This window comes from Pelophylax lessonae (genome assembly GCF_965119305.1).
Source record: "Pelophylax lessonae genome assembly, chromosome: 2".
Lineage (NCBI taxonomy): Eukaryota > Metazoa > Chordata > Amphibia > Anura > Ranidae > Pelophylax > Pelophylax lessonae.
In genome coordinates this window covers 208,206,493-208,231,442 of record NC_138769.1, presented here as the reverse complement: position 1 = coordinate 208,231,442, position 24,950 = coordinate 208,206,493, and the positions used below count along the sequence as shown (strand labels likewise).

Genomic DNA, 24,950 nt, shown 5'->3' with positions numbered 1-24,950 from the left:
GACAGACTGGCACATGTGGTAATCACTGTCCAATACAGGGGAATAAAGGATTTTCCCACACAAAGAGCCGGGGAGCGGAGCCACCCTATCAGAGACTCCCTCATATCCCGACTCAACAGGATCAGATCATCCAACGACAGGGGATCCTTGTTCCACTTGGCCAGAATCTTTTTGCAAAGGTCTGGTATGGAACTGAGCACCTCGAAGGTGCAAACCATAAGACACAGCACTTGCATAAGACACAGTCCTGATCGATGGTTTTACAACTGGAGCCGAAACGCATCCTGCAGCTTCAGTAGTTTTGCCTATGTTAGAAACACCCAGCTGATGCTGAATCCAGCGTCAGACCCAAGTAGTCCAGTTTGGTGGACGGAGTCAGTCGATTTGTTAAAGTTCAGTGTCCATACGAACTCCTGAATGTCCAAGTCGGCTTCTAGAGGCGAAGACAACTCTGCACGCAGAAGCAGGTCATCCAGGTAACCCAGTACCGCGATCCCTTTCTGGCTTAGCAAGACTAGTACTGAGGCCAACACCTTTGTGAACACACGAGGAGCTGAGATGAGACCAAAGGGTAAGGCCAAGAATTGATAGTGCTCCTCCTCACAGCAAAACTAAGAAAACGCTGATGCCCGACATATATTGGAATATGAAGGTAAGCGTTCTTGAGATCGATGGAGGCCAGAAGATCCCCATGATGATGGAAAGCTACTACGGTGCGGATGGACTCCATCTGAAATTTCTGAACCCGCACAAAACTGTTCAGAGCATTGAGGTCGAAGATTCGACAAACCTTGCCTTCCTTCCTGGGAACTGTAAACAGATTTGAATTAAAAACATTGAAAACTTTCGGTATCTGGAACCTGCACAATGACTCCTTGTACTAACAGGTCCTGCACTGCCTCACAGGACCTGTAGCCAATTGTAAGACAGGTGCAAGATGGAAAGAAAGAACCTAGCAGGAGGCAAGGAACGAAACTCGATCATGTAACCAAACCAAATCAACAAATGGAGGCATTTGTCCTGAATAAGCAAGGTCAACTGTTCTGGAAAAGGGCAAAGACGTCCCCCTACCCCAAGTAAGAGTGCCCCTTCAGGCTGGAGGAAGGCTTGTCTGCAGAACCCGTAGTGCCTCTGCGGAACTCGTAGTGCCCGCTTTCAACTTACCATTCCAGGATCTCTTGGAGCCTCCCGCAAAATTACGGGTGGATCTTGAACCATTTTCCTGCAATCCAGACAGATGAAAGGGCCGCTTGTGAGCCGAGAAAAAAGGACCACGTCTGAGACAAGGTACCTTACCCCAAGCAACCAGCGGAAGTAATGTACTCTTACCTCTCGTAAGGCCGTTAATGATCTCTTCTACAGAGGCACCGAAACAAACGGTCACCTACAAAGGGTAGATCAGTCAGCACCCTTTTAAAAGCCTGGTCGGGCGACCAGTGCATCAAACAAATCATGCGGCGAAGAATCACCACCGTAACAGATACCCTGCCGGCCAAGGGGGCCGCATCCAAAGATGCATGACAAATCTACCCCTGGATAAAATGATTCGCCAGCTCCAAAGGGTTTTGACCCCCTTCCAGGTCCTGGCATAAAATTTTAGCCCATTCCATTAGGTCTGGGATACCAAGGTAACAGCAAACACCGGCCTCAACATTAAACCTGCCACGGTGAAAAAGGTAATGGACCAGAGCCTCAGCTTTCTTGTCCACGGGACTCTTAAGGATGGAGAATCCTCCACCAGCAGCCTTATTTAGCCTGGAAACCTGAGAGTCCACCGATGGTGGAATCGTTGTGTCTTCAGGAGAAACTCCTCAAAGGGATATCTCCTAGCGAAATGCTTAGGTATTCCAACCATGCGTTTCGGGGAACCCCACTGACTAGTGACAATCTCGTCAAAATAGGCAGGAAAGGGGAACACCTTTGTCACCTTGAAAGCTTTGAGGGTGCCAAACTGCACAGGTGATGCAAACTCTGCAATAGCCGAGTACTCCAACTTTAATGTATCCCGCACTGACACAATCAAGGCTTCCACCAGCGTCTTTTCATGCGTGGCTGCAGAAAAGGTTTCGGCCTCACTGTTAGACCACTCGGTGCATGGACTCAGACCCAGAGGGCTGACACTCAGGGAGGCAGAGGATATAGGTGAAGGCGGGGGGCACTTCTAGCTAGGTCGCCTTTGCAGGGTCATATCAACTTGAGCTACAAGTAACTGCAGGGCCGCCATCATGGCCGCCAGGGCAGACTGAGACCCAGAGGGTTATGCCGCTTCAAAGAGCGGGTCAGGTGGTGGTGCACACTCCAGAGGCTCCGTGGTTAATCTGAGCCGCGCACAAAAAATTGGCTCTGAGGAAGAGGGTTCTCCCTCGAAACGCGTTAGCCGTATGGACACCTTCAAGTTCGCCTGTCATTACTAATCATGGATTAGTGGACTTGTGGTCTCTGGACAGCCGACTGAACTCTTTTGGTTATCGCTTTTACATAGCGTACTCTTGTGAGTCGAATATATGATGTGGTTTTAGCAATTTGTTAATTTCTTATGGTAGTGCACTAGGTCGGTGTGCCCTTCTCTTGTTTTTTGCTTTCAGTTTGTGTGGATACCCATCATCCTGAGAGGACAGCAAGACTTCAGAGGCCAACAATATAGCCAATGCCTTTTTGGCCTATATGTACTATTTGAGTACAGGAGACATTTACTTGACTCAGTTACTCCGCCAGCCAGTTCCACATCCTGGAATGTGAACTGCCGAGAGAGCCGTAACATGTTCCCCGGCCCAAGTCATTATCTCGGCCACCTCCCGGGCCCTCTTTGTGCCCCTTGGAAGATTGATGTAAGCCACAGCCATGGCATAGTCGGATTGTACCCGAACCGGAAAGCCGTGCAGCCGAGTCCTCTAGTGGAGCAGGCAGAGCCTGATTGCCCTGAGCTCCAGGACTTATTTCGGCAAGGAGGATCCCTCCATGGACCAGAGTCCCTGGCACAGAGACTGTCAAGCACTCCACCCCAGCCCAACAGGCTGGCATCCGTGTTGACCACAGTCCACAACAGTGGTAGAAAAAAAACTCGCCCTGGCTCAGAGCGGGCAACAGAAGCCACCACGAGAGCTCCAACCTCATGGACCGGCATAGACATACCATTCTGTCTAGGGGCTGCGGATCCTTGTTCCAACTGACAAGAATCTCTATCCGTAGAGGTCTTGTGTGAAATTGAGCAAACGGGACCACCTTGAAGGTCAAAACAATGCGTCCCAAAGCCTGCATGCAAGTCCGAAAGGGAGGAGAGATCGTCGCCCATCAGCAGCCTGATCTCGCTATGCAACATCTGAAGCTGATCCCCGGGGAGAAAGACTCGCCAGAGAGGAGTCCAAATTCATACCCATTTAATTCAAATCGCACCGACGGAGTCAGCGCAGACATTTTGAAGTTGATGGTCCACCCGAACTCCTGAAGGGTCTGAACTGTGATTGACAGGTAGCTCAACAGGGTTGGATGAGAACTTGCTCTCAACAGGAGATCGTCCAGATATCCGAGGATCGCAATCTCCCTTTTTCGGAGCAAAGGCAACACCGGAAGCAAAATCTCGGAGAAGACACTGGGGGCAGAGCCTAGACCAAAGGGTAAAGCCACAAATTGAAAGTGCTCCTTGAAAGACCGAACGGATTCCATCCGAAGTTTCTGCACCTGCACAAAGCGGTACATTGGCTTGAAGTCCAAAATTGGACGCACCTTGCCTTCCTTTCTGGGCAGCGTGAACAGGTTTGAATAAAAACCGCAAAACTTTTCCCACTAAGGAACCGGCACGAACACTCCCCGTGCAAGGAGATCCTGCACTGCCTCTCTGAGATCCATCAAGCGATCCGGAGACAAACGGAGAATCGAGGAAACAATCTGTCTGCTAGACGAAACCAAAATTCTATCTTGTACCCTAAACAAATTCATTTGGGAACCCATTTGTCCTGAATCAGACGTCCAGGGTTCATGAAAGTAACGCAGACGCCTCCAGAACCTTGAATCGGGTGAGGGCGCCCCTTATGCAGAAGAAGATGTTTCCACCGGACCGACTAGTCTTGGGCTTACCGGACTAAGTCATCTAGATATCTCCAAAGGCTATGAACGGTTTACCTTTTTCTTAGATGCAGACACGCAGTAGAGAATGCTAGAAAAAATAAACAGTTTACATCTAACAGTAACGGAAAAAATTATTTGGATTGAGGATCTTATCACTTGCACAACCACGGGCATAATAATATATATGCTTGAATGTGGCTGTGGGCTCCAATACATTGGACGAACCTCCAGGAGCCTTAATGTAAGAATGGGTGAACATATTAAAAATATAAAAAAAAAGAAAAAAGGGAAACCCGCACACAATGTATCTAAACACTTTAACAGTACACAATAAAGATCCAAGGTCACTTATGGCACTTTTCCACTGCAAGTACCGGCTCGGCTCCACTCGGCCCTGCTTGGCTCTGTTTGGTTTTCCACTGCATGGTACGGTACGGTTTGTTTTTCCACTAAAGTAAAGTGTGTGGGATAAAGATTCTCTGACCAATCAGTGGCTAGTAGTGACAAACAGCCATGGCTGCATGCAAAAGATTGTGGGATATGGTACCGGTACGGCCCTCTTGGAACCACAACCGAGGTGGTACTGTTTAAGCGAGCCGTACCGTTCGTGTTCCATGTAGTGGAAAAGCGCTGCCGTACCGTACCAACACCGTACCATGCAGTGGAAAAGCGCAAAAGCAAGCCGAACCGTTTCGGTTCCATGCAGTGGAAAAGCGCCATTAAATTCTGGGGGATAGAGCAGATGGAAAAGCCCTGGAGGGGGAGGCAATTTTATATGGCATTTAAGTGGAAGAGAATCCTACTGGATATTTGAGGCGAAAGTCTTAGTACCGAGGTGAACAAACGTTGAGTTTGATCTCAACAGTTTTATCAGTGAAAAATAATATTAACATCAGAGAAATATAATACTACACTTATTTCCATCTTTCATCTCTGCTCTGATTCATGATCTCTGATTTTACCCTATCCTACCCTATTTTTATACATGATTTTACATACACTTTAACTAGTATATTAGGGAATCATGTATGTTTTTATTAAGTATATATTTATCATATATATGGATGTATGGTTTTACACTTATATATACTATTTAGATCTCAGCCATTTTATTCTCTATAATAGTCTTTTTTCAAAAAATATTATTATTATTTTTGAAATCTTGTTTTTGAACTATTGTTTTTTTTTTAAATATATTTTATATATATTGCTTATACCTTTTGAGGGGGGGGGGGGGGGGGTTGTGATGTAGCTCCATTCAGCTTGCCATGATATTAACATTTTTATTAATGAATCCTTATTTATATGGATTTAGGTTTTATGTTATTATTGTGTTATTTTATTGGGCTGGCATACAGAGGGAAGTGTACACTGAACAGGCTTCCTAAAAATATATTTTTATTTTTTGTTGTTTGGTCTGGATTCACCCCTGCGTTGGTCGTTATGAACCAATTTGTATTGTTTTTTTGCAGTAACCTTCTAATCACCGCCATGTCCCCACTATCTGTTGTTCACTCCACTTCCTGGTTACGAGAGGCAGCGGTGGAATTGCTTACCACTTGATTTCCTGCATACCGGAACCAGGGGAGGCAATAGTGTAGAGATTGGTTCTCCTTGTGGAGGGCGGCACCGTAGTGACTATCTAAAGCATTAGACAGCGTGTCAGCTCCACCCCTGCTGACGAAGTCATGCAGTCGACGTAACGCATAGGGGGGAGGAGCCTGTACACATGCCGCATCGCTACACAGTCCCTCTGTCTATGCCCGCACTGGCCGAGTGCCGGTTTATGTGAGTTTTTTTACTTTATGTTCCTTAATAAAATATCATACGGAGAGCATTAGATCCTGTGTTTATTTTATCCATGGATACCTGGCCGTGAGTGTGGAGAGAGGGGAGAGAGGTGTTGTCACCACGATTATCCTTTACTGTGTCAGTGTACACTTGGATCTGGCTGCTATCCTACCCCATCCATTTAAAAGGTATCCCCACCCTGAGAGAGGAGTGGAGGAGGTGACCAGCCCCATTGCCTATTAGCACCTGAGAGTGCACAAAGTGTGTTTGGCTCATTATAATTTTTGAGCCAGACTGGGAGGTGAGCTGCTAGCATATTTCCACCAGTGCACAGAGTCAGTCACCTGTATGATATTGAAGCACCAGCACCCTATTGCTCTATTTTGCACAGCACGGAAGATTGGTGGAATTTATTATTGACTTATCACTTGGCATATTTATATCGTCACACTATTAGCACGTGCACTTTTACCACTGTGACATCTTTTATCAGATATCAATTTAATTATTTTTACCATATTGCACTTTATATTTATTATTGCAGTCCATTGCACTGTCTTAGTCAATTATTGGATCTATTTATCATTCCTTTGGCGCTGCATGAATTTATATTATTTCATTGTACCTTTTGCTTGCGTCCTTGAGGCCCAAAAAAAAAAAATGCCTGTGAGCCGAGAAAGAGTGTCCCCTCTTACTGCGAGGTGCCTTGCCTTTTGAGGGGTCGGGGTAGCAGAGACCTCTCACCCCCATCAGGCCCTTCATGAACTCCTCCAAGGATTCCCTAAACAGGCGTCCACCCAAAAAATGGGGGATCAGTTAAGGCCTTCTTAGAAGCCTGGTCCGCCGACCAGCTCTGCAGCCACACCATGCGGCGCATGGCAATCCCCACTGCTGATACTCTGGCAACCAGAGGAGCCGCGTCCAGGGTCGCAGCACACAGGCACACCAGGGCCTGGGCCATCTGGCCCATGAGCTCATCAGAGCCGGGGGAGCTGTCTCTGGGTTCAAGTTACCCCTAGGCACTGCAACTCATTCTGTAACCGTCTGGGAATCCAGGACGGACCCGAATACAGGTTTAAGTATCCAGCCAGCAAACGTAGGTGGCGGGAAAAGGATTCCACCCATCAGTCCACTGGGTCTGTAAACACCGGGGAGACTTCTACAGGTATCACAATAGACTTGTTCTGGAAACAGGGTGATCCACCATATTGGAGACTGAGTCAGCAAAGGCATAACAGCATTTAAAGCGCTGTTGCACCACTAGTAGGTGCGTAATGCGCCATTGCTCATTCACTATATCGTGAAAGTCCTCGGGACAAGGGAAACCCTGACCCGACTTCTGGGCTTTTGCAGGAGCAAAACACTACCCGCTTTCCTGACTGTGGGCTCAACATCCATTTTCCATGTTACCCTTACTGAAAGAATCAGTGCTTCCACCTAAGCGCGTTACTGCGCTGCAGCTGAGAAAGGCATATTCTCCTGACCATCTGACTGCGAGGACAGGGATCCCTCAGGAATGGGAATGTTCCGTGGCGACCATATCAGGCTTTGAATCAGAGGACTGAGAAGGCAGTGGCCATTTCTGGATAGCGACTTGTTTTATCACAAAGTTAACCTTTGATGCCAGATTTTTAAAAGCTGCAGACAGAGACAGACTGTGATCCAGATGGTCCGGTTTGCGCACCAATAAAGTCTAAGGGGGATTTTTTTTACCTTGGGACTCCATTTTGCAAGTGGTAGGAAAAAAAGAGTGCACTGCCCGTTTAAAATCGCGGTCTGCACCGCTGTACCGCGCTGCATCCAAAGTCCCCCTTAGAGGCTGGCAGGAGCAAAAGTGTGCCAGAGGAATACCCAAAGGAACAAAAAACCCCTTATCACCGCTGAGAAGTAGCAGCTCTGTAGTGTAATCTCCAGCCTGAAAAAGTCTGACAGGAAGAGACAGACACTAGAGGCCGCACACTGCCGGTGTAGCCTCAAGCTACAAGAAAATGGTGCCAATAGTAAAGTATAGGAAGCTCAGGGAAAATGGCCGCTGTCATTACACAAAGAGAGCCTATGCCCACACTTAAAAAAGCACCCGAAAACGGCACCAAGCGCTCAGGACCCCAGGTATGAGGCCACCGCAGGAATCCACCTAAAGCAGGGGTGGGGAACCTTTTTTTTGCAGAGTGCCCCCATCAATGCAGAGTGACTAGTGTCCCCATCAATGAAGAGTGACTAGTGTCCCCATCAATGAAGAGTGACTAGTGTCCCCATCAATGAAGAGTGACTAGTGTCCCCATCAATGAAGAGTGACTAGTGTCCCCATCAATGAAGAGTGACTAGTGTCCCCATCAATGAAGAGTGACTAGTGTCCCCATCAATGAAGAGTGACTAGTGTCCCCATCAATGAAGAGTGACTAGTGCCCCCATCAATGAAGAGTGACTAGTGCCCCCATCAATGAAGAGTGACTAGTGCCCCCATCAATGAAGAGTGACTAGTGCCCCCATCAATGAAGAGTGACTAGTGTCCCCATCAATGAAGAGTGAGGAGTGCCCCCCTTAATGCAGAGAGATTAGCGCCCTCCATCAAGGCAGAGTGATTAGTGTCCCAATCAATGCAGAATGATTAGTGCCCCCATCAATGCAGAGTGATTAGTGCCCCTCTTAATGCAGAGGGATTAATGCCTTCCATCACTGCAGAGTGATTAGCGTCCCAATCAATGCAGAGTGATTAGTGCCCCCCATCAATGCAGAGAGATTAGCGCCCCCATCAATGCAGAATGATTAGTGGCCCTCATCAATGCAGAATGATTAGTGGCCCTCATCAATGCAGAGTGATTAGTGCCCCACATCAATTCAGAGCGCATGGGGATTAGAGCGCCTCCTACACACAGAGCAGGGTTCATCTACTTACCCGGCACGGGCACTCTCATACGAAGTCACGCTTCCTGGACCAAATCCTATGATAGATGTCACCACTGTGCTGTCTATCATAGGTAGGAGGCATGACTTTGTATGACAGCGGTCGCGCCGGTTAAGCAGAGGAACCCGATCTGTGTGTTATCAGTAGGCGCTCCCTCTCCCCTTCCCCTCCGGAGGCAGCCCAATGGCAGGGTTGGAACAGATGGCCTCGGGGGCCGCATACGGCCCCCGGGCTATAGGTTCCCCACCCCTGACCTAAAGGGACCCCCCAGGACAAGGTGACAACCTCAGTACCCCCCCAAGGGGTCAGACACTGACTATAGTGCCCCCAGCGGGAGTGGGGAGGGCAGGGGCCTGTCCTGATAGGCCTGCGGGATCTTTCAGAGAAAACAGCCCTGTTATCCCCAGGAGTGGGGCCCCATCTCCCCTTCAGAGGTCTGCTACAGGGACACTGGGGGCGATGCATCACTCACCATACCATGGACCGGGTGGGCTCCATTCCGAAACAGCTCACTTCCCAACCTAAGTGGGGGTGCTGTCAGCCAAGTGGGGTATGCTGCAACACAGGGCATTCCTAGTTGATGCGTCCCGGCGAGGTATCTACTCGCAGGCTCGTCGCCATCCATCGGGGATCCATCGTGGCGAGGCCTGGGCAGACCACAACCTGCTCACGTTGGCCAGGCTGGGAGACCATAAAGATCTAGATTATCCAGTGCGAAACCCCAGCCCGGCTGTAGCTTGTAGTTCACCAGGAGGATCCCCCTGACACTAGCTAGCGATAGTGAGTGAAGAGAAAAACAAACATTCTCAAAATAAAATAACAAGTCCCAGCAGGGAACGTGGGTCTTACTCCTAAGCTAGGCAGCAAGAAACTGATTTGAGAGCACAATGTGTCTGGGGTTATGTCATGAGGGACAGCCCCTGTAGGCGTGTCGAGTGAAAACTTTTCACTGCAAAGTTTACTCCTGTAGATGGCGTATAACCCTTTAGTGAAGAAGCATTAAGAGCTGCCTCTGTCAAAGGACGCAAGAGAAAGAAAGTTATTTTTTTTCCTCAAAAAGAACCCCCCTGCACACCGCGGGAGTTGCTGTATATAGCAGAGAAAGGATCTTATACCCACTAGAACTCACAATCCCAGAGCTGGAGAGCGCCAAACAGCCTGCCACACTCTGATCAAAGAGGACGTGCCGACACTGACACTAGAGGCCTCCGAAGCACATCACCGGACTCGGACTACAAAAAAATGCAGCTATTTACAATGGGAAACCCAAAACATGGCTGCTGGACTAGACAAACATGGCCGCGGAAGCCAGTGAAGATCACCCACGGCAAAACGGCTGCGCTAAGCAGGACCCGGGACCCCACTGGACCCCAGGGAAATAAGAATCCACCAGGAGGAAACCCCCCCCCCCCCAGGGACTCCGCCTGCAGCACCCAAGGTACAGGCACCCCCAAAGAGGGGCCGTCAGCGACACACAATGCTCTCCGGCCCAGCACCAATGAAGCCCCCAACCCAAAAACACACCTGTGCCCCCCAAAAGGGGACGGGGGGGGGGGAGACGGGGCAGGTGAGGGCAACCAACGCAAGGGAACCCTGCTAGGGCGGGGGGGGGGATGTTTGGGGAGGAAGGACCCGTGACCACCCCAGCAAATCCCAAAGAAAAGGAGGGGGGATACTACTCACCACACCATGGCATTAGGCAGGCACCACTCCCAGCAGTCCCGTGGCATGGGGGTGCTGCGGCCCAAAGTACGCTGTGACTCTGATCGTGACTGCTGTCGTGATTAGTGCTTTGCAACCTCGCCAGATGTTTCATTCGCCGGCCAGCCCCCGTCTGGTGGGGCTATATCGTGCCCAACCTAGCGTGGAGCTAATCGTTGGGGCGCACTCACAGGCCAGACTGGGAAGACTGTAAGGATCTAGGATATCCAGTGCATAGCCCAGTCCAGCTGTTGATTGTAGTTCACAATGGAACAAAAATAATAAAGAAAAAGGAAAAAAAATTCCATTCAAAAAGGAAAAAATGCCAGGACCGCAGATCCCAGCAGAGAGCCAGGTCCTTACTTCTGACTAGGCAGAAGAAGAAAAAAAAAAACTTTAGTCCTATAGCAGGAAGTGATGGTTTACCCCATGGGACTGCCTCAGGGGTGTAGCCAAAATTGTTTCAACCTAGTCCTACACTAGAAAGAGCAGCATAAGCCCAAGTGTCTAGAAGACATGGGAGCTGTGTCAGTGAATGAAAGAAAAAAATCTTTGAAATTAAACTAAAATAATGCAGAAAAATTAGCCATACATTCTCCTAAGGACACTTAGCGAAACTGAGCAGGTGTAAAGTGGAAGGTATTAAAGACTCAAGGGGTATTGCCTTTGTTTTTTTAAGTGGCTGTAAACTCTTACATATACCCAGTGAAGTCACAAGCCTCAGTTATTATACAGAGATTAAACAAATCCTCCTAAATAAATTGTAACTGATAATCTGGAGCCATTTGTTCCGTACAGCCTTCTACAACACAGATTAACACAGAATCTGGCAGCATATCCCAGCAGCAGAAAGCAGGGGGGGGGTCTGAATTCACACACTGCACAGCAGAAGGAAGGGACACATCCCCATCCTAACTCTACAAGGAAAACAAGCACAGCTGTAGCTATCAATACCAGGCTGTGTGCTGGAGCTCTCGTCCATCTCCTTGTTGGTTTTCGTGTCAGGGAAAAGTGGTTAGAAGCGAGTCATGCTGATAACTAAAGAACCAGGCAGCAGAGAGAAAAAGACACCCAGAGTGCTGGAGTGAGGCAAGCACACAGTATAGAAGTATGTGCTTTGTTCATATTTCATGCCTGAAGTTTACAACCACGTAAGTGTCCAGTGTTCATTTCTCCTAGAGGCAGCAGTATAGTCATGCTTGCCCGTGAAACAGCTACAAAAAAAACTTCCAGTACCCAAAATTATCCATAGGCAACACTTCAGAAGCCCCTGGAGGTCATTACTTTAGAGAGTTACACTGTGATAAGGGCCCTAGAAATATTGCTGAACACCGGCATGCATAACGATACATAAATGTTTAAGCAAAATAATCGTTTTCATATGTAGATGCACCTAAAGCTTTAAAGAAAAAGGTTTGTGTTTTTATATATCACTTTAATTTTTTAAAACTCCATATCATGTTTTGCCAATAGCCCTCTGTATGATGACATATAGCTAGTGACAGGTTCACTCACCGCATTTATAGGTGTGTTCCAATAATTTCTAAGAAAAATGACAGCCAGCTTGTAAAGAAAAACATAAGCCACTGCTACTACTATTGTACGTCAGTGTCAGAAAACGTCTATTCACAAACTAAAAATCTAAATTTCTAAATTGCCAACCCATTTTAAAATTATTGGCACTATGTATCAGACCATGTAACACTGAATTTCTCTATGGTGTGTAAAAATTAGCAAGACTTACCCTTTGAGTACTGTCGCATGCTATCCATATATGAAGAGAGATTTTCTGCAACTAATGTAACAAGTGCATGGTTATGCTGGAGTTGATTTATTAAATCATGTCTGTAGAAAACATGCGGACTGCGCTGTGTCTGGCTGAAATTTAGAAAACAAATAATTACACATCCTTCAGCACAGCAAAAAAATTATTGCATATACAAATACGAAAGGAGTATAATTGCTAGCCACTTCTGTGCACAACCCAATGAATTTCAGAAAATCCTTTCCCACAATTATGTCCTATATTTACCAAAGATACAATCTCAAAACCTTAGCAAAGTACACCGTTTGTACCCAATCAGCCCCTACCCCAGAGGAACTTGCAACTGTCAACGAATCAAAGTGCACATTTACATCCAAGGTCCAGTTTATTCAAAAACATTTAAAGTATGCACTTGCACTTCCATATGTCTGGCTGCAAATTTTGTAGAAAACACTGTTAAGTAATTTTATAGCTAAATTTTTTTTTTTAATGAAAAAAAAAAAAAAAGTGTTATACTTGTTTGTTGGGAGGATTTTGGGGGGGGCACCCTGTACTTGATGATGCCTGCTTTGCTTTAATTACCAAAATTACTTAGCGCTATGTAAATATAGTTTACGTCAATGTAAAGGATTGAACATTAAAGCGGAGTTCTGGCCAAATACACATTTTTGAGCTAAACTCATCCTAAACTATTCCCAATAACCCCAACCCTAAGTGCCGGTTCACACTTGTGCGATGCGGGAACACTGCGAATATGCCGCGTGTTCCCGCATCGCATCCGCCCATCTGGCAGTTCACACTGCCATATGCGATACGCAGGGGGTGTCAATTAAAAGTTAACGACACCCCCAGTTGTGATCTCATATCGCAGTGCGATCTGCAAGTTCGCACAGAATCGGATCGCACAAGTGTGAACCACATTACATGCCATCTCGCAAACCACACAAGTGTGAACCGGCACTAACCCCACAATACAGTGCATTACAGTTAAAAAATAAAGATAAATTCTTACCTTTAAAATTGATTGCAGAGCGCGGCCATCTCCGGTGTGGGCATCTGAAGCCGTGGTGTCCCTCGCTGTGTCCCACGCTGTGTCCCTCTTCCATTTTCAAGGCTACCCAGAATGCCGATCGCAATCTTGCGCATGCGATCGGCAATCAGAGTAGCGGCTGGCCGTTAACGTTGCATCCTGGGATTGATGACGCTCATCTCCCAGCATGCAATGCAAAGGAGAAAGTGACGTTGGGGGCCGCAGCCGCACAAGGAGGAAGAGGAAGGAAGGCAAGTTTATTTTCATTAAAAACATAAGTTAAACAAAAAAAAAAATATTATCCAATACTTAAGGTTTTTTTTAAATGTAATTGATGCTGCAAAGTTTATTATTAAGGTGGAACTCCGCTTTAACTGTCACAGTAATGTATTCTTACACATTAAAGTATTACTAAACCCAGGACCCTGCATTTACTATATCTGGTCTCCCATAGTACACAACATGGAAAAACTGAATTTTGTTTCTCTGAGTCCTCTGACAGTCGCCGCCCACTCATTCAGTCTTCACCAATGGGTATTGACCTCTTATCCATAGGAGCAAGCTAGGCATATGACTTGTTAAAAACAAAGTAATTTACATAGACACACCTATGGGGGCTGTCCCACTGGTCCAATACCCCCCTGCTATCAGCCATGCCAACTCAGTTTGGTAGCAAGCAGTTAAAGTCCAAAGAACCCCAATAGAGGGGCGGGGGCGGCGACTGTCAGAGGACTCAGAGAAAGTAATTTTACGGTAAGATTTTACAAAAATTCAGTTTTCTCTTACGTCCTCTGACAGTCACCGCCCACTCATTCAGTCTTCACCAATGGGATGTCCCAAAGCAGTGTAGACATGAGGGGTGGGAAACGTAACCGTCAGAAAGACAACGCAGCACCCACGTCAGAGAAAGGAACCTTACGTGAACAGAAAGGTATCCTCTGGGTAACAGAAAAGGCTCAACTGGAGCAACCACCCAGGAAAGCAAATAACCAAGGGGAAAAAACAACCCCAACAGCCAGGGACCCACAAAACTAGGGTCCCCTTAAGGCACTGCCGCACACAGAACTTTGCGGCCAAAGGAGGCATCTGCCGATGCCAGAACATCAAGTTTGTAGAATTTTGAAAAGGTGTGCACAGACGACCAAGTCGCAGCCTTGCACACCTGGGCCACCGAAGCCTGATGTCGGAAGGCCCAGGACGCACTCACCGCTCTGATAGAGTGCGCCTTGACAGGGAAGGGTGGTACCCGTTCCTTAATCGAATAGGCCTGTACAATCGTCTGTCTGATCCATTTGGAAATGGTCACCTCAGATGCAGCCATACCCTTCCGAGGTCCCTCAGGAAGAACAAAGAGGGAATCAGACTGCCGAAAGGATTCAGTGGACGACAGGTAAACCCTGATCGCCCCGACAACATCCAAGGAATGCAAGGCAAACTCCTTAGGATGTTTTTGCTTCACACAAAGCGAAGGCAAAACAATGTCCTCATTAAGGTGGAAATCAGAAACCACCTTCGGAAGAAAAGACTGGTTAGTTCACAAGACCACCTTATCCCTATGAACCACCAGGTAAGGGGAGCAGCAGGACAAGGGCGCCAACTCCGACACTCTGCGGGCGGAAGTGATCGCCACTAGAAAAGCAACCTTTTTCAACCTTTTTCGACAGCAGAGGCAAAGAAATTTCCCTGATGTTTTCAAAGGGAGGACGTTGCAAAACGGACAGAACAAAATTCAAGTCCCAAGCAGGTAGAAGCGCCCTCGGAGGAGGGGCCAAATGACACACACCTTGAATAAAGGTGCGAATCAAAAGAGTTAGACGCCAAGGGGCGCTGGAAAAGGACGGCCAGTGCAGACAACTGGCCCTGAATCGTGGTCAACGCAAGGCGCTGGTCCACACCAGATTGTAGGAAGGCTAACACCCTCGCCACCGAGTAGGAACGAGGAGGGAAGCCCCTGGATTCACACCAGGCAAAATAAGCCTTCCAGGTACGGTAATAGATCTTACCAGACGAGGCCTTCCTAGCCTTGAGCAGAGTAGGAATGACCTCTGATGAGACCCCTGTCTCTCAGGACCTGGCTTTCAAACAGCCAAGCCATTAAAGCCAGCGACTGTAAAGCAGGATGGAAGATTGGGCCCTGAGACAGAAGATAGTCTCGTAACGGCAGCCGCCATGGGGGCTCGACGGCCAGTTGAATGATGTCCGTGTACCAGGACTGGCATGGCCAGGGCCACCAGAATCACCAACTTCGGTTCCGAGACCAACCTGTGAAGGAACCTGGACAACAACTGAATCGGGGGAGAGGCATACATCAGACGATACCGGTGCCAAGGCGTCCGCCAGAGGATCGCGCGTTCTTGCCACAAACCTTCCCACATTGTTGTTGAGCCAGGACACGAACAGATCCACGTCCGGGGATCCCCATTTCGCACACAGCATTTGAAATACCTCCGGGTGCAGGGACCATTCCCCCTGGTCCAGAGTCTGGCGGCTCAGATAGTCAATTCTCCACACCCGGAATGTAACTGCCGAAATCGCCAGGACGGGAGTCTCGGTCCAAGATAGAATCTTAGTCACCTCCTGGGCCACCCGGGCACTCCTGGTGCCCCCTTGGTGATGGATGCAAGCCACCGCAGTGGCATTGTCTGTCTGCACCCGTACAGGGTGACCCTGAAGACGATCCGACCAATGGAGCAGGCACAACCTGATCACTCTCAATTACAAGATGTTGATCGGCAGGGAGGATTCCTCCACCGACCAGGTGCCCTGGGCAGACAGATTGCCCAGAACGCCACCCCAGCCCGACAGGCTGGCATCCGTGGTAATCACCGTCCACAGCAACGGCCGGAAGGATTTTCCCTCCGCTATGGCCGGGGACTGGAGCCACCACAGAAGATCCACTCTGGTTTGGTGACTCAGACACCCTCAGGTCCAAGGACTGAGGGAGCCTGTCCCACCTGGCCAGTATCTCCGCCTGGAGACACCGCATGTGAAACTGAGCAAACGGTATCGCCTCGAAGGCTGACACCATCAACCCCAGGGACCGCATACATGTCCTGAGGGACAAAGACTCGTTGTCCCTGAGGGACCTGACCTCATTCTGCAGAGTCCGGAGCTTGTCCTCCGCCAGAAACACCTTCGCTTGGGCGGAGTCCAGGACCATTCCCAAATATGGGAGACGAACTGAAGGGGACAAAGTCGACTTCTGAACGTTGATGGTCCATCCGAACTCCTGGAGCGTCTGAACCATAGTGGACAGATCACGCAGCAGGCTCTGACTGGCACTCCACCTTAACAGGAGATCGTCCAGATATCCCAAGACCGCAATGCCCTGTGCCCGTAACAGGCCCAGAACAGGAGCCAGCACTTTGGTAAACACCCTTGAAGCCGAAGCGAGACCGAAAGATAACGCCACAAACTGATAGTGTTCCTCCGCGACAGCGAATCGGAGGTACCTCTAATGACCCTCGAATATGGGGATGTGTAAATATGCATCCTTTAGGTCGATAGAAGCCAGGAAATCTCCCGTACTCAATGAGGCCACCACCAAGCAGAGTGATTCCATGCGGAATTATTGAACGCGCACAAAGCGGTTGAGAGCTTTCAAGTCCAGAATCGGACGCACCTTGCCCTCCTTTCTGGGCACAGTGAACAGATTTGAGTAAAAACCCTGAAATCTGTCCCAATGAGGCACCGGGACGATAACCCACTGGGCGAGGAGATCCTGCACCGCCCGATGAAGATCTTGCAACTGATCTGGGGTCAAATGAAGATTTGAGGGAAAGAATCTGTCCGCTGGTCGCGAAAGGAATTCGATCTTGTAACCTGATCGAATGATTTCCTGAACCCACCTGTCCGGAATCCGGAGAAGCCAAGGTTCGAGGAAACCGCGCAGACGTCCCCCCACCCCTGAAACGGGTGAGGGCGTCCCTTGAGGTTGAGGCAGACTGGGCCGCCGCCCCAGCCCGGGCGGCTTTTGGCTTGCCCGCCCAGGGGTTTCTCTGGCCATCCTGGCCCTTGAAGGGTATCCCCTTGTCCTGTGCCTTGAAGGCACGAAAGGACCCCTGGTTTGGTTTAAAGGAAGGGCCCCACTTAACCGTGGAAGAACTTACCCCTCGGATTCTGGGGCAGCAGAGTGCTCTTGCCCCCAGTGACACCTTTAACCAATTCATCCAGGGATTCCCCAAAAAGACAAGTCCCCGCATAAGGGATGTCTGACACCGTTTTCCTGGAAGTCTGGTCAAGCGGCGGTTAAGTACCGCGACACCAGACAGGCGAGCCGACAACGGGGCCTCATCCAAGGCCGCATCACACAGATACATAACTGCTCGATGAATCTGGTCCACCATCTCCTAGTAGGGGGGGGGGGCAGAATTAGTCACGAGGGTGCGCTTAAGCACCTTGGTCCAATCAGCCACCGCTTGAGACACCACGACAGAGGCGAAAATAGGTTTTAGCATGGAACCCGCCACGACATAGGCATGGCGGGCAAGAGATTCCAGCCTCCTATCCGTAGGGTCCCTAAAAACCGGAGAATCCTCGGTGGGTACCAGAGTGGACCTGTTTAATCTGGACACAGTATGATCCACTTTAGGGGCCACAGACCAGCGCAAATCCATAGGAGACGCAAAAGGGTAACGGACTTGAAACCGTTTTGGCACCACAAAATTGCGCTTCAAATTGCGCCATTGTTCATTCACAGTTCGTGAAACTCAGCAGGGCAAGGAAACACCTGCGCCGCCTTACGGGATCTGTGGGTACCAAAGAGGACCGCTTGCCCGGAGGATTGGGCTCATCCTCTAAATTTAGTGTATCTTTAATAGCAGTAATCAGCGCAGCCATAGCTGCGCGTTCTTCGGCCATCCCAGGGGGGGGGGGGGGGGGCAATCATCCCCTTCCTCATCCTCCACCTCCCCTTCAGACTGGGAAGAACGAGACCCTTCAAGGGGCACACCATCTACGGCAACCATATCAGAATCAGAAGAATGAGAAAGCCTAGGCCTCTTTCTAGTATCCCGTTCAGCCATCAAAAGATCCACCTTGGGACGCTAAAGTCGCAAGTGCGGCAGTCAGAGCAAAATATCCAGAGGAACCTGAATCATCCACCAAATTTAGGGGAAATTTGCTGTCCTGGGACTCCATAAAAAAGTTTTTTTTTTTTTTAAAAAAGGTACTGGCCCTTTAAGCGCACAGCGATCCCACCGCAGAAGACCGCTAGGAAGGACTATGCAAACCGACCCCGCAAGCAGGAATAAACTGATAGCCAAAAGGTATTCCCCACAAAAGAACAGCAAAGATAGACCGCACAAGTGTTACCACACTCCTGAAGATCTCCTCTGTAGAGAAAAAGGAAGGGATGTCACCGCATGAGGCTGAACTAGGAAGCAGACTAAGGTAAAATGGTTGCCCAGAGAAAGAAATGGGAGGCTCCGGGAAAATGGCCGCCGTCATGTGCAGAAGAACACATTGCCACACAAGATGGCGCCATAAGGCGCCAAAACACTACATTCATTGCTGCAGAAGCGCCACAGTGAGGCCAGCAGCTGCCCACACCTAAAATGGCGGACCAGCGGCTTTTAACCACCGCAGTGGTCGCCGCACAGGTCTGCACCTGAAAACACACAATACAGTGGCACACAGGAGAGGGACCCCCACAAACCCCCACATAGCGATCCAGGGCCCCCGCAGGGACCGGGAGTAAGGGAGCCCCAAAAACGCACAGACATGAGAGGATACCACAGACACATCAGACTGCCAGCCCCAGACAGAGGCCCCACACAGAACATACTCACCGTACCCGATGGCGTGGGCACCTCATCGACGGGAAGCCTCCCACTCCAGGCAGTGGGGGGTGCCGTCAGCCAAAAATGCAGGACGCTAGCAACGCACGGAACCGCGGTTGAGGTGGCCACATCGCGGGCTTTCATCCCTGAGGACAGGGACAGGTCATTTGCGAGGCCAGGGCGTACGCATAGCCTGCTAAACGCTCGATGGCGGGCTGGGATTCCATAAGGCCCTCTGTCCTGGGACACCAGGACGACCAGTGTGACTCCCAGCTCCGCAACGCCGTCGTCATCCGAAGATCCGACTAAATAAACGCTGACAAATAAACAGCTAGTAGTGCAAAGAAAACACATTTGCAGAAAATAAAATCATAAAACAGAAGAAAGGCTGAGACATGTAGTAGCCCCAGCACAGGGAAGCAAATCTTACTCCTAACTAGGCAGAAGACAAACTGAGTTGGGATGGCTGATAGCAGGGGGGTATTGGACCAGTGGGACAGCCCCCATAGGTGTGTCTATGTAAATTACTTTGTTTTTAACAAGTCTTATGCCTAGCTTGCTCCTATGGATAAGAGGTCAATACCCATTGGTGAAGACTGAATGAGTGAGCGGCGACTGTCAGAGGACGCAAGAGAAACTGGATTTTTGTCTTCCTGTGAAATCCTTTTCCCTGATGTTCATTGAAAGACGCAGATCCAGATCTTCTTGACCCTTGGTTTTATGCTGTCCCCTACAGGAGTAGGACACTAGACAAACAAAGTTTGACTACGCCTATAAGGCAGTCCCAGGGGGTATACTCCCACTTCCTGCTGTAGGTCTTCAGTTTTATAGCAGCGTCAGAAGAACATAAAACCCAACTCAATAGAGGGGCAGGTGCTGTGTCCATCAATGATCAGAGAAAAGGATTTTACGTTAAGACAAAAATCCAGTTTTCTCTTTCATTCACAGCTCCACAGATCCAGATCTTCTTGACCCTTGGGATGTCCCAAAGCAGTGTCAACATGAGGGGTGGGAAGAAGACAGCAAGAAACACTTCCCAAGGGCAAAACATTGCCAACCAGGTAAAACAGAAGCTCAACCAGAACTGGAGCTCATCTGAAAAAAAAAAAAAAGACCCTCAAAGAGGACTAATCCTCTCCAACAGCGGCCTGCAAAACCTTACGGCCAAAAGAAGCATCCGCAGATGCCAACACATGCACCTTGTAAAACTTAGTGAAAATGTGCACAGACCACCGTCTGCTGGATCCATCTAGAAATGGTCAGAGCAGATGTGGCCAGCCCCATATGGGGTCCATCTGTAAGGACAAAAAAATCCAATTTACGGAACGACTTAGTCGCCGCCAGGAACCACATCCAAAGAATGTAAAGCCATCTTTTTAGGATGCTTCACCTTTGGACAAGGAAGGCAACACAATGTCTTTATTTAAATTGAAACCACAGACGACTTTAGGAAGGAACGACTGGCAGGGACGAAGCACCACTTTGTCTCAACCACCAGATAGGGTGGACAAGAAAATGCAGCCAACTCAGACACTATGCGCAGAAGTAATAGTCACTAACAAAGCTACCTTTGACAGAAAGCACAGAAACCTCACAAATAGGCAGTTTCTGAATAATCAAGTTAACAGAGATCTTACCAGGGGGAGCCAGGTGGCAGACCCCTTGAACCAAAGGTGTGAACGAAGGAATTTGTGGCCAACAGGCACTGAAAGAAAATCTCCAGGGCCCAAATCTGGCCTTTAATGGTACCCAAGGCCAAACGCTAATCTACACCTTTTTGGAGAAACTCCACAACACGACACACCAAAATGGAACGGGGGGGAGATCGCACTGAAACTCACTCTCCAAGCAATGTACGCCCTCCAGACTCGATGATTAATCTTCCTAGAAGAAGATTTTCTAGCTTTTAACAGCGTAGGAATCACCGATTCAGACACCCCTCTATCCTTCAGCACCTGGCTTTCAACAGCCAAGCCGTTAAAGCCAGCGACTGTAAAGCAGGAAGGAAGATGGGTCCTTGAGTTAACAGATCTTCTCTGAGAGGAAGTCTCCAAGGGACATCGGTGACCATATGTACTAGGGTCTGCATACCAGGACCTGCGTAGTCAGTTTGAAGTCACTAGGACGACCATCCCTTCTGCCGCGATTCTTCGCAGAAGAGTTCAGGGGAAATCCGTACATCAGACAATACTGGCCCCAAGGAGCCACCAGAGGGCCAGTGGCGTTGACCAGAGGATCCAGAGACCTTGCTACGAACCCCTGTACCTTCCTATTGAGACGAGAGGCAAAAAAAGTCCACATAGGGAGTCCCCCACTGGAGACGCAGTTGATTTAACACCTCCTGGTGGAGAGACCATTCTCCCTGATCCAAAGTCTGCCAACTGAGGTAATCCGCCTGCCAATTTTCGACCCCTCTAATATGCACAGCAGAGATGGCTGGAACAAACCATTCTTCCCACCTTAGAATGCCGGCTACTTCCTGGGCAACTAGGACACTTTTGGTGCCCCTTGATGATTAACATACGCCACGGCCGTGTCATTGTCTGACTGAATCCTTACCGGGCGCCCCTGCAAACAAACCGTCTATTGGGTCAGGCAAAGCCTAACGCCCAAATTACAAGGATATTAATCGGCAGACTGGACTCAGTCCAAACCCCCTGAGCAGAAACCATGTCCGAGAAACCTCCCCACCTGGACAGACTGGCATCTGTGGTGACCACAGTCCGGTACATGTGGCAAAAGGATTTTCCCTGTCAAAGCGCCAGGGAGCATAGCCACCAGATCAGGGATCCCCTATTACTCCGGCTCAACAGGATCAGATTGATTAGAGACTGTGGGCTCTTGTTTCATTTGGCAAGAATCTCCTTTTGCAGAGATCTGGTATGAACTGAGCAAACGGAACCACCTCGAAGGTGGAGACCATCAAGCCCAGCACTGGCATACAAGTCCTGAGAGATGACCGCCAGTTGGACAACAGGAGCCATAACGCATCCTGCAACTTCTGGAGTTTCACCTTTGGAAGAAACACCAGGGCTGAGGCAGTGTCCAGGTTCAGACCCAAATAGTCCAGCTTGGTGGATGGGACCAGAACAGATTTTTGGAAATTCCGTTTCTATCTGAGCTCTTGCAGAATTCACAACAAAATGTCCAGACTGTCTTAAGGAATTCAAAGGCACTGCTCGCAGAAGGAGGTCGTCCAAGTACCCCAGTACCACAGCCCCCTTCTGCCTTAGCAATGCTAACACCGAGGCCAAAACTTTTGTGAACACCCGAGAAGCTGAGGGGAGACCAAAAGGTAATACCACAAATTGATAGTGCTCCTCACCCATGGCAAAACGAAGGAAATGCTGATACCCCACATATTATTGGGATATAAAGGCAAGCGTCCTTGATATCGATAGAGGCAAGGAAATCCCCCTTGATGAAGGGATGCAACTACCGTGCGATTAAACCATTCAAAATTTCTGGACCCACACAAAGCAGTTCAAGGCCTTGAGGTCCAGAATTGGACCAACCTTACCTTCCTTCCTGGGAACGGTAAAAAGGTTTGAAAAAAATCCCTGAAAGCTTTCAGATTCCGGAACCGATACAATAACCCCCTGTGAAAGCAGCAGATCTTGTACTGCCCCAAGAGGACCTCATAGGCAATCTGGGGCTAAACGCAGGTTGGAAGGGAAGAACCTTGCCAGAGGCAAGGACCGAAACTCGATCTTGTAACCTGACCGAATCAACTCGTGGACCCATTTGTCTTGAATCAAGGCGGTCCACGGATTCAGAAAGCAGTGAAGACGCCCCCCCCACCTCAGATACAGGTGAGGGCGCCCCTTTGGGCGGAATCGGGCTGGTCTGCGATCCCCGGAGGAACCCACTCTCAACTTACCAGGCCAGGGCCTCTTGAAACCCCCTGCGGAGTTGCGTGCTGACTTTGATCCCTGGCCATTAGATCCCAAGGGATGAAAGGACCGCTTATGGGCCAAGAAGAAAGGGCCACATTTGCGACAAGACTCTGCTCCTGGCTGGTAGTCTGTGGAAGCAGAGTACTCTTACTTCCAAGTAAGCCCTTTAATGATCTCTTCCATGGAAGCTCCGAACAAACAGTCTCCTACAAAAGGGAGATCAACAATACTTTCTTGGAAGCCTGGTCAGCAGTCCAGTATTTCAGCCATATTATTGCAGCTTAGAGTGACCGCTGTCATGGACATCCTACAGGCAAAGGGGCTGCATCCAGAGGAGGCATCACTGCTATACTGCAACCCATGGACCAACTGGTCCCTCAGGTCAGGAGGGGACTGTCCTCCTTCCAACTCCTGGCACAGGAGCTTAGCCCATTCAGTTAAAGTCTGGGAACCAAGGCTATGGCAAAAACCGGCCGCAGAATGGAACTGGCCATGGGAAAAAGGTATCGGAAAAGAGACTCCGCACACTTGTTAAAAGGGTCCTTAAAAGGACAGAGTCCTCCACCGGGAGAAGGGTGGCTTTATTCAACCTGGAAAACTGCAAGTCCACCTTAGGTTGTACTGTCACAGTTTCTTTAACAGGGACTCTTCAAAGGGATATCTTCTAGCAAAGCTCCAACAGTCTGTTTGGAGAAACTCACTGACTGGCGACAATATTGTCGAAATAGCCGGGAAAGGGAAACGCCTTTGCCGCTTTGGAGGCTCTGCGGGTACCAAATTGCACCGGCGCAGCTGCGTCCTCCGGTTTCAAAGTTTCCCACACTGATACAATCAGCGCATCCACTAGCGCTTTTTCATGCGCGGCTGTAGTGGAAGAGGAATCATCCTCACCATCAGTGCACTCAGGGTGCGTGGACGCAGACCTAGCAGGGTGACTGGCGTCCGCAGCAGCCAAATCCACCTCAGAATCTGAGGAGACAGAGGATGCAGGTGAAGGCTGAGAAAGCTTTTTGCTTGTCCTATTTTGAAGGGCCATATTCACTTTGGGCACCAGTGACTGCAGGACTGCCGTCAGACAAGGCAGACTGGGACCCTGAGGGCCCCGCAGCCACTGAGAGCAGGTCAGGTGGTGACACGCGCTCCATGGGACTCCATGGTTAACCTGAGGACCGATAGCAAAAGGTGTAAAAATTGCGGCCAAAAATTCCCCCTACAGCTGCACCACAAGTCCCAGCGCAACAAACACCTATAACAGAAAGAGGGAGCAGTTTAGCACCCACAGGGACTCACCAACCCCTCAGATGCAGAGCAAGACTGCATGCCGTGCAGCGATCAAAGAGAAAGAGGAAGTACAGCAACAGCCACTAAAGACCATCGCCGATTGACAGCTCCATAAACATGGCCACCGTGTGATAGCAATAGGAAACTACAAGAAAATGGCCACTGGACTACACAAACATGCCTGCCGATTATACATGCAGTCATCCACAGCAAAATGGCGGGCCTACGCGGCTCCCAGGACCCCAGGTACACTTGGACAGTAAGGGGGGGACCCCACTGGGAAACCCCACCCCCAAAAACAGTGTTTGTGCAGCCGGCGCCCCCCCCCCCCCCCGGCCCCAGCACCGCTTGACACCCCCAAACACAAAAAATAGGCTTGACCGCCCCGGGAGGGGAAGCTAGGCATGGGGGAATGGGGGGGGGGGGTAGTCCGCAGAAGGACCACGATAGTGAGAAGGAGCGACATGACATGACGTTTATAACCCCAAACACCCTGCTCCAGCAAACCAGTTTCGTTGCCAGCAGTGAAAAGAAGACACAAAGAGAGGCGGGTGCTATGTCTGTCAATGGACTCAAGAGAAAAGGATTTTATGGTAAAATCCAGTTTTCTCTATCATCCATTGTCAGACGCAGCTCTTATGCTACCTATATCACTGGGACATCCCAAAGCAGTGTAGGCATGAGGGGAGGGGAGAATGCAACCAGATAGTAAATGTAAACTCCAAAGGCTAAACTT

At 49.3% G+C, this 24,950-nt stretch overlaps 1 protein-coding gene across 4 annotated transcripts in view; it reads right to left on the bottom strand.

The window, feature by feature from the left end:
- The window catches only part of USP9X (ubiquitin specific peptidase 9 X-linked), a 593,271-nt gene that overhangs the window by 331,519 nt on the left and 236,802 nt on the right, over positions 1-24,950 (bottom strand). For all 4 annotated transcript variants that reach the window (XM_082246987.1, XM_082246989.1, XM_082246990.1 and 1 more), the window contains exon 14: positions 12,207-12,340. In XM_082246987.1, the coding sequence (XP_082103113.1) occupies positions 12,207-12,340 (134 nt within the window). The remainder of the gene's footprint in view (positions 1-12,206; positions 12,341-24,950) is intronic.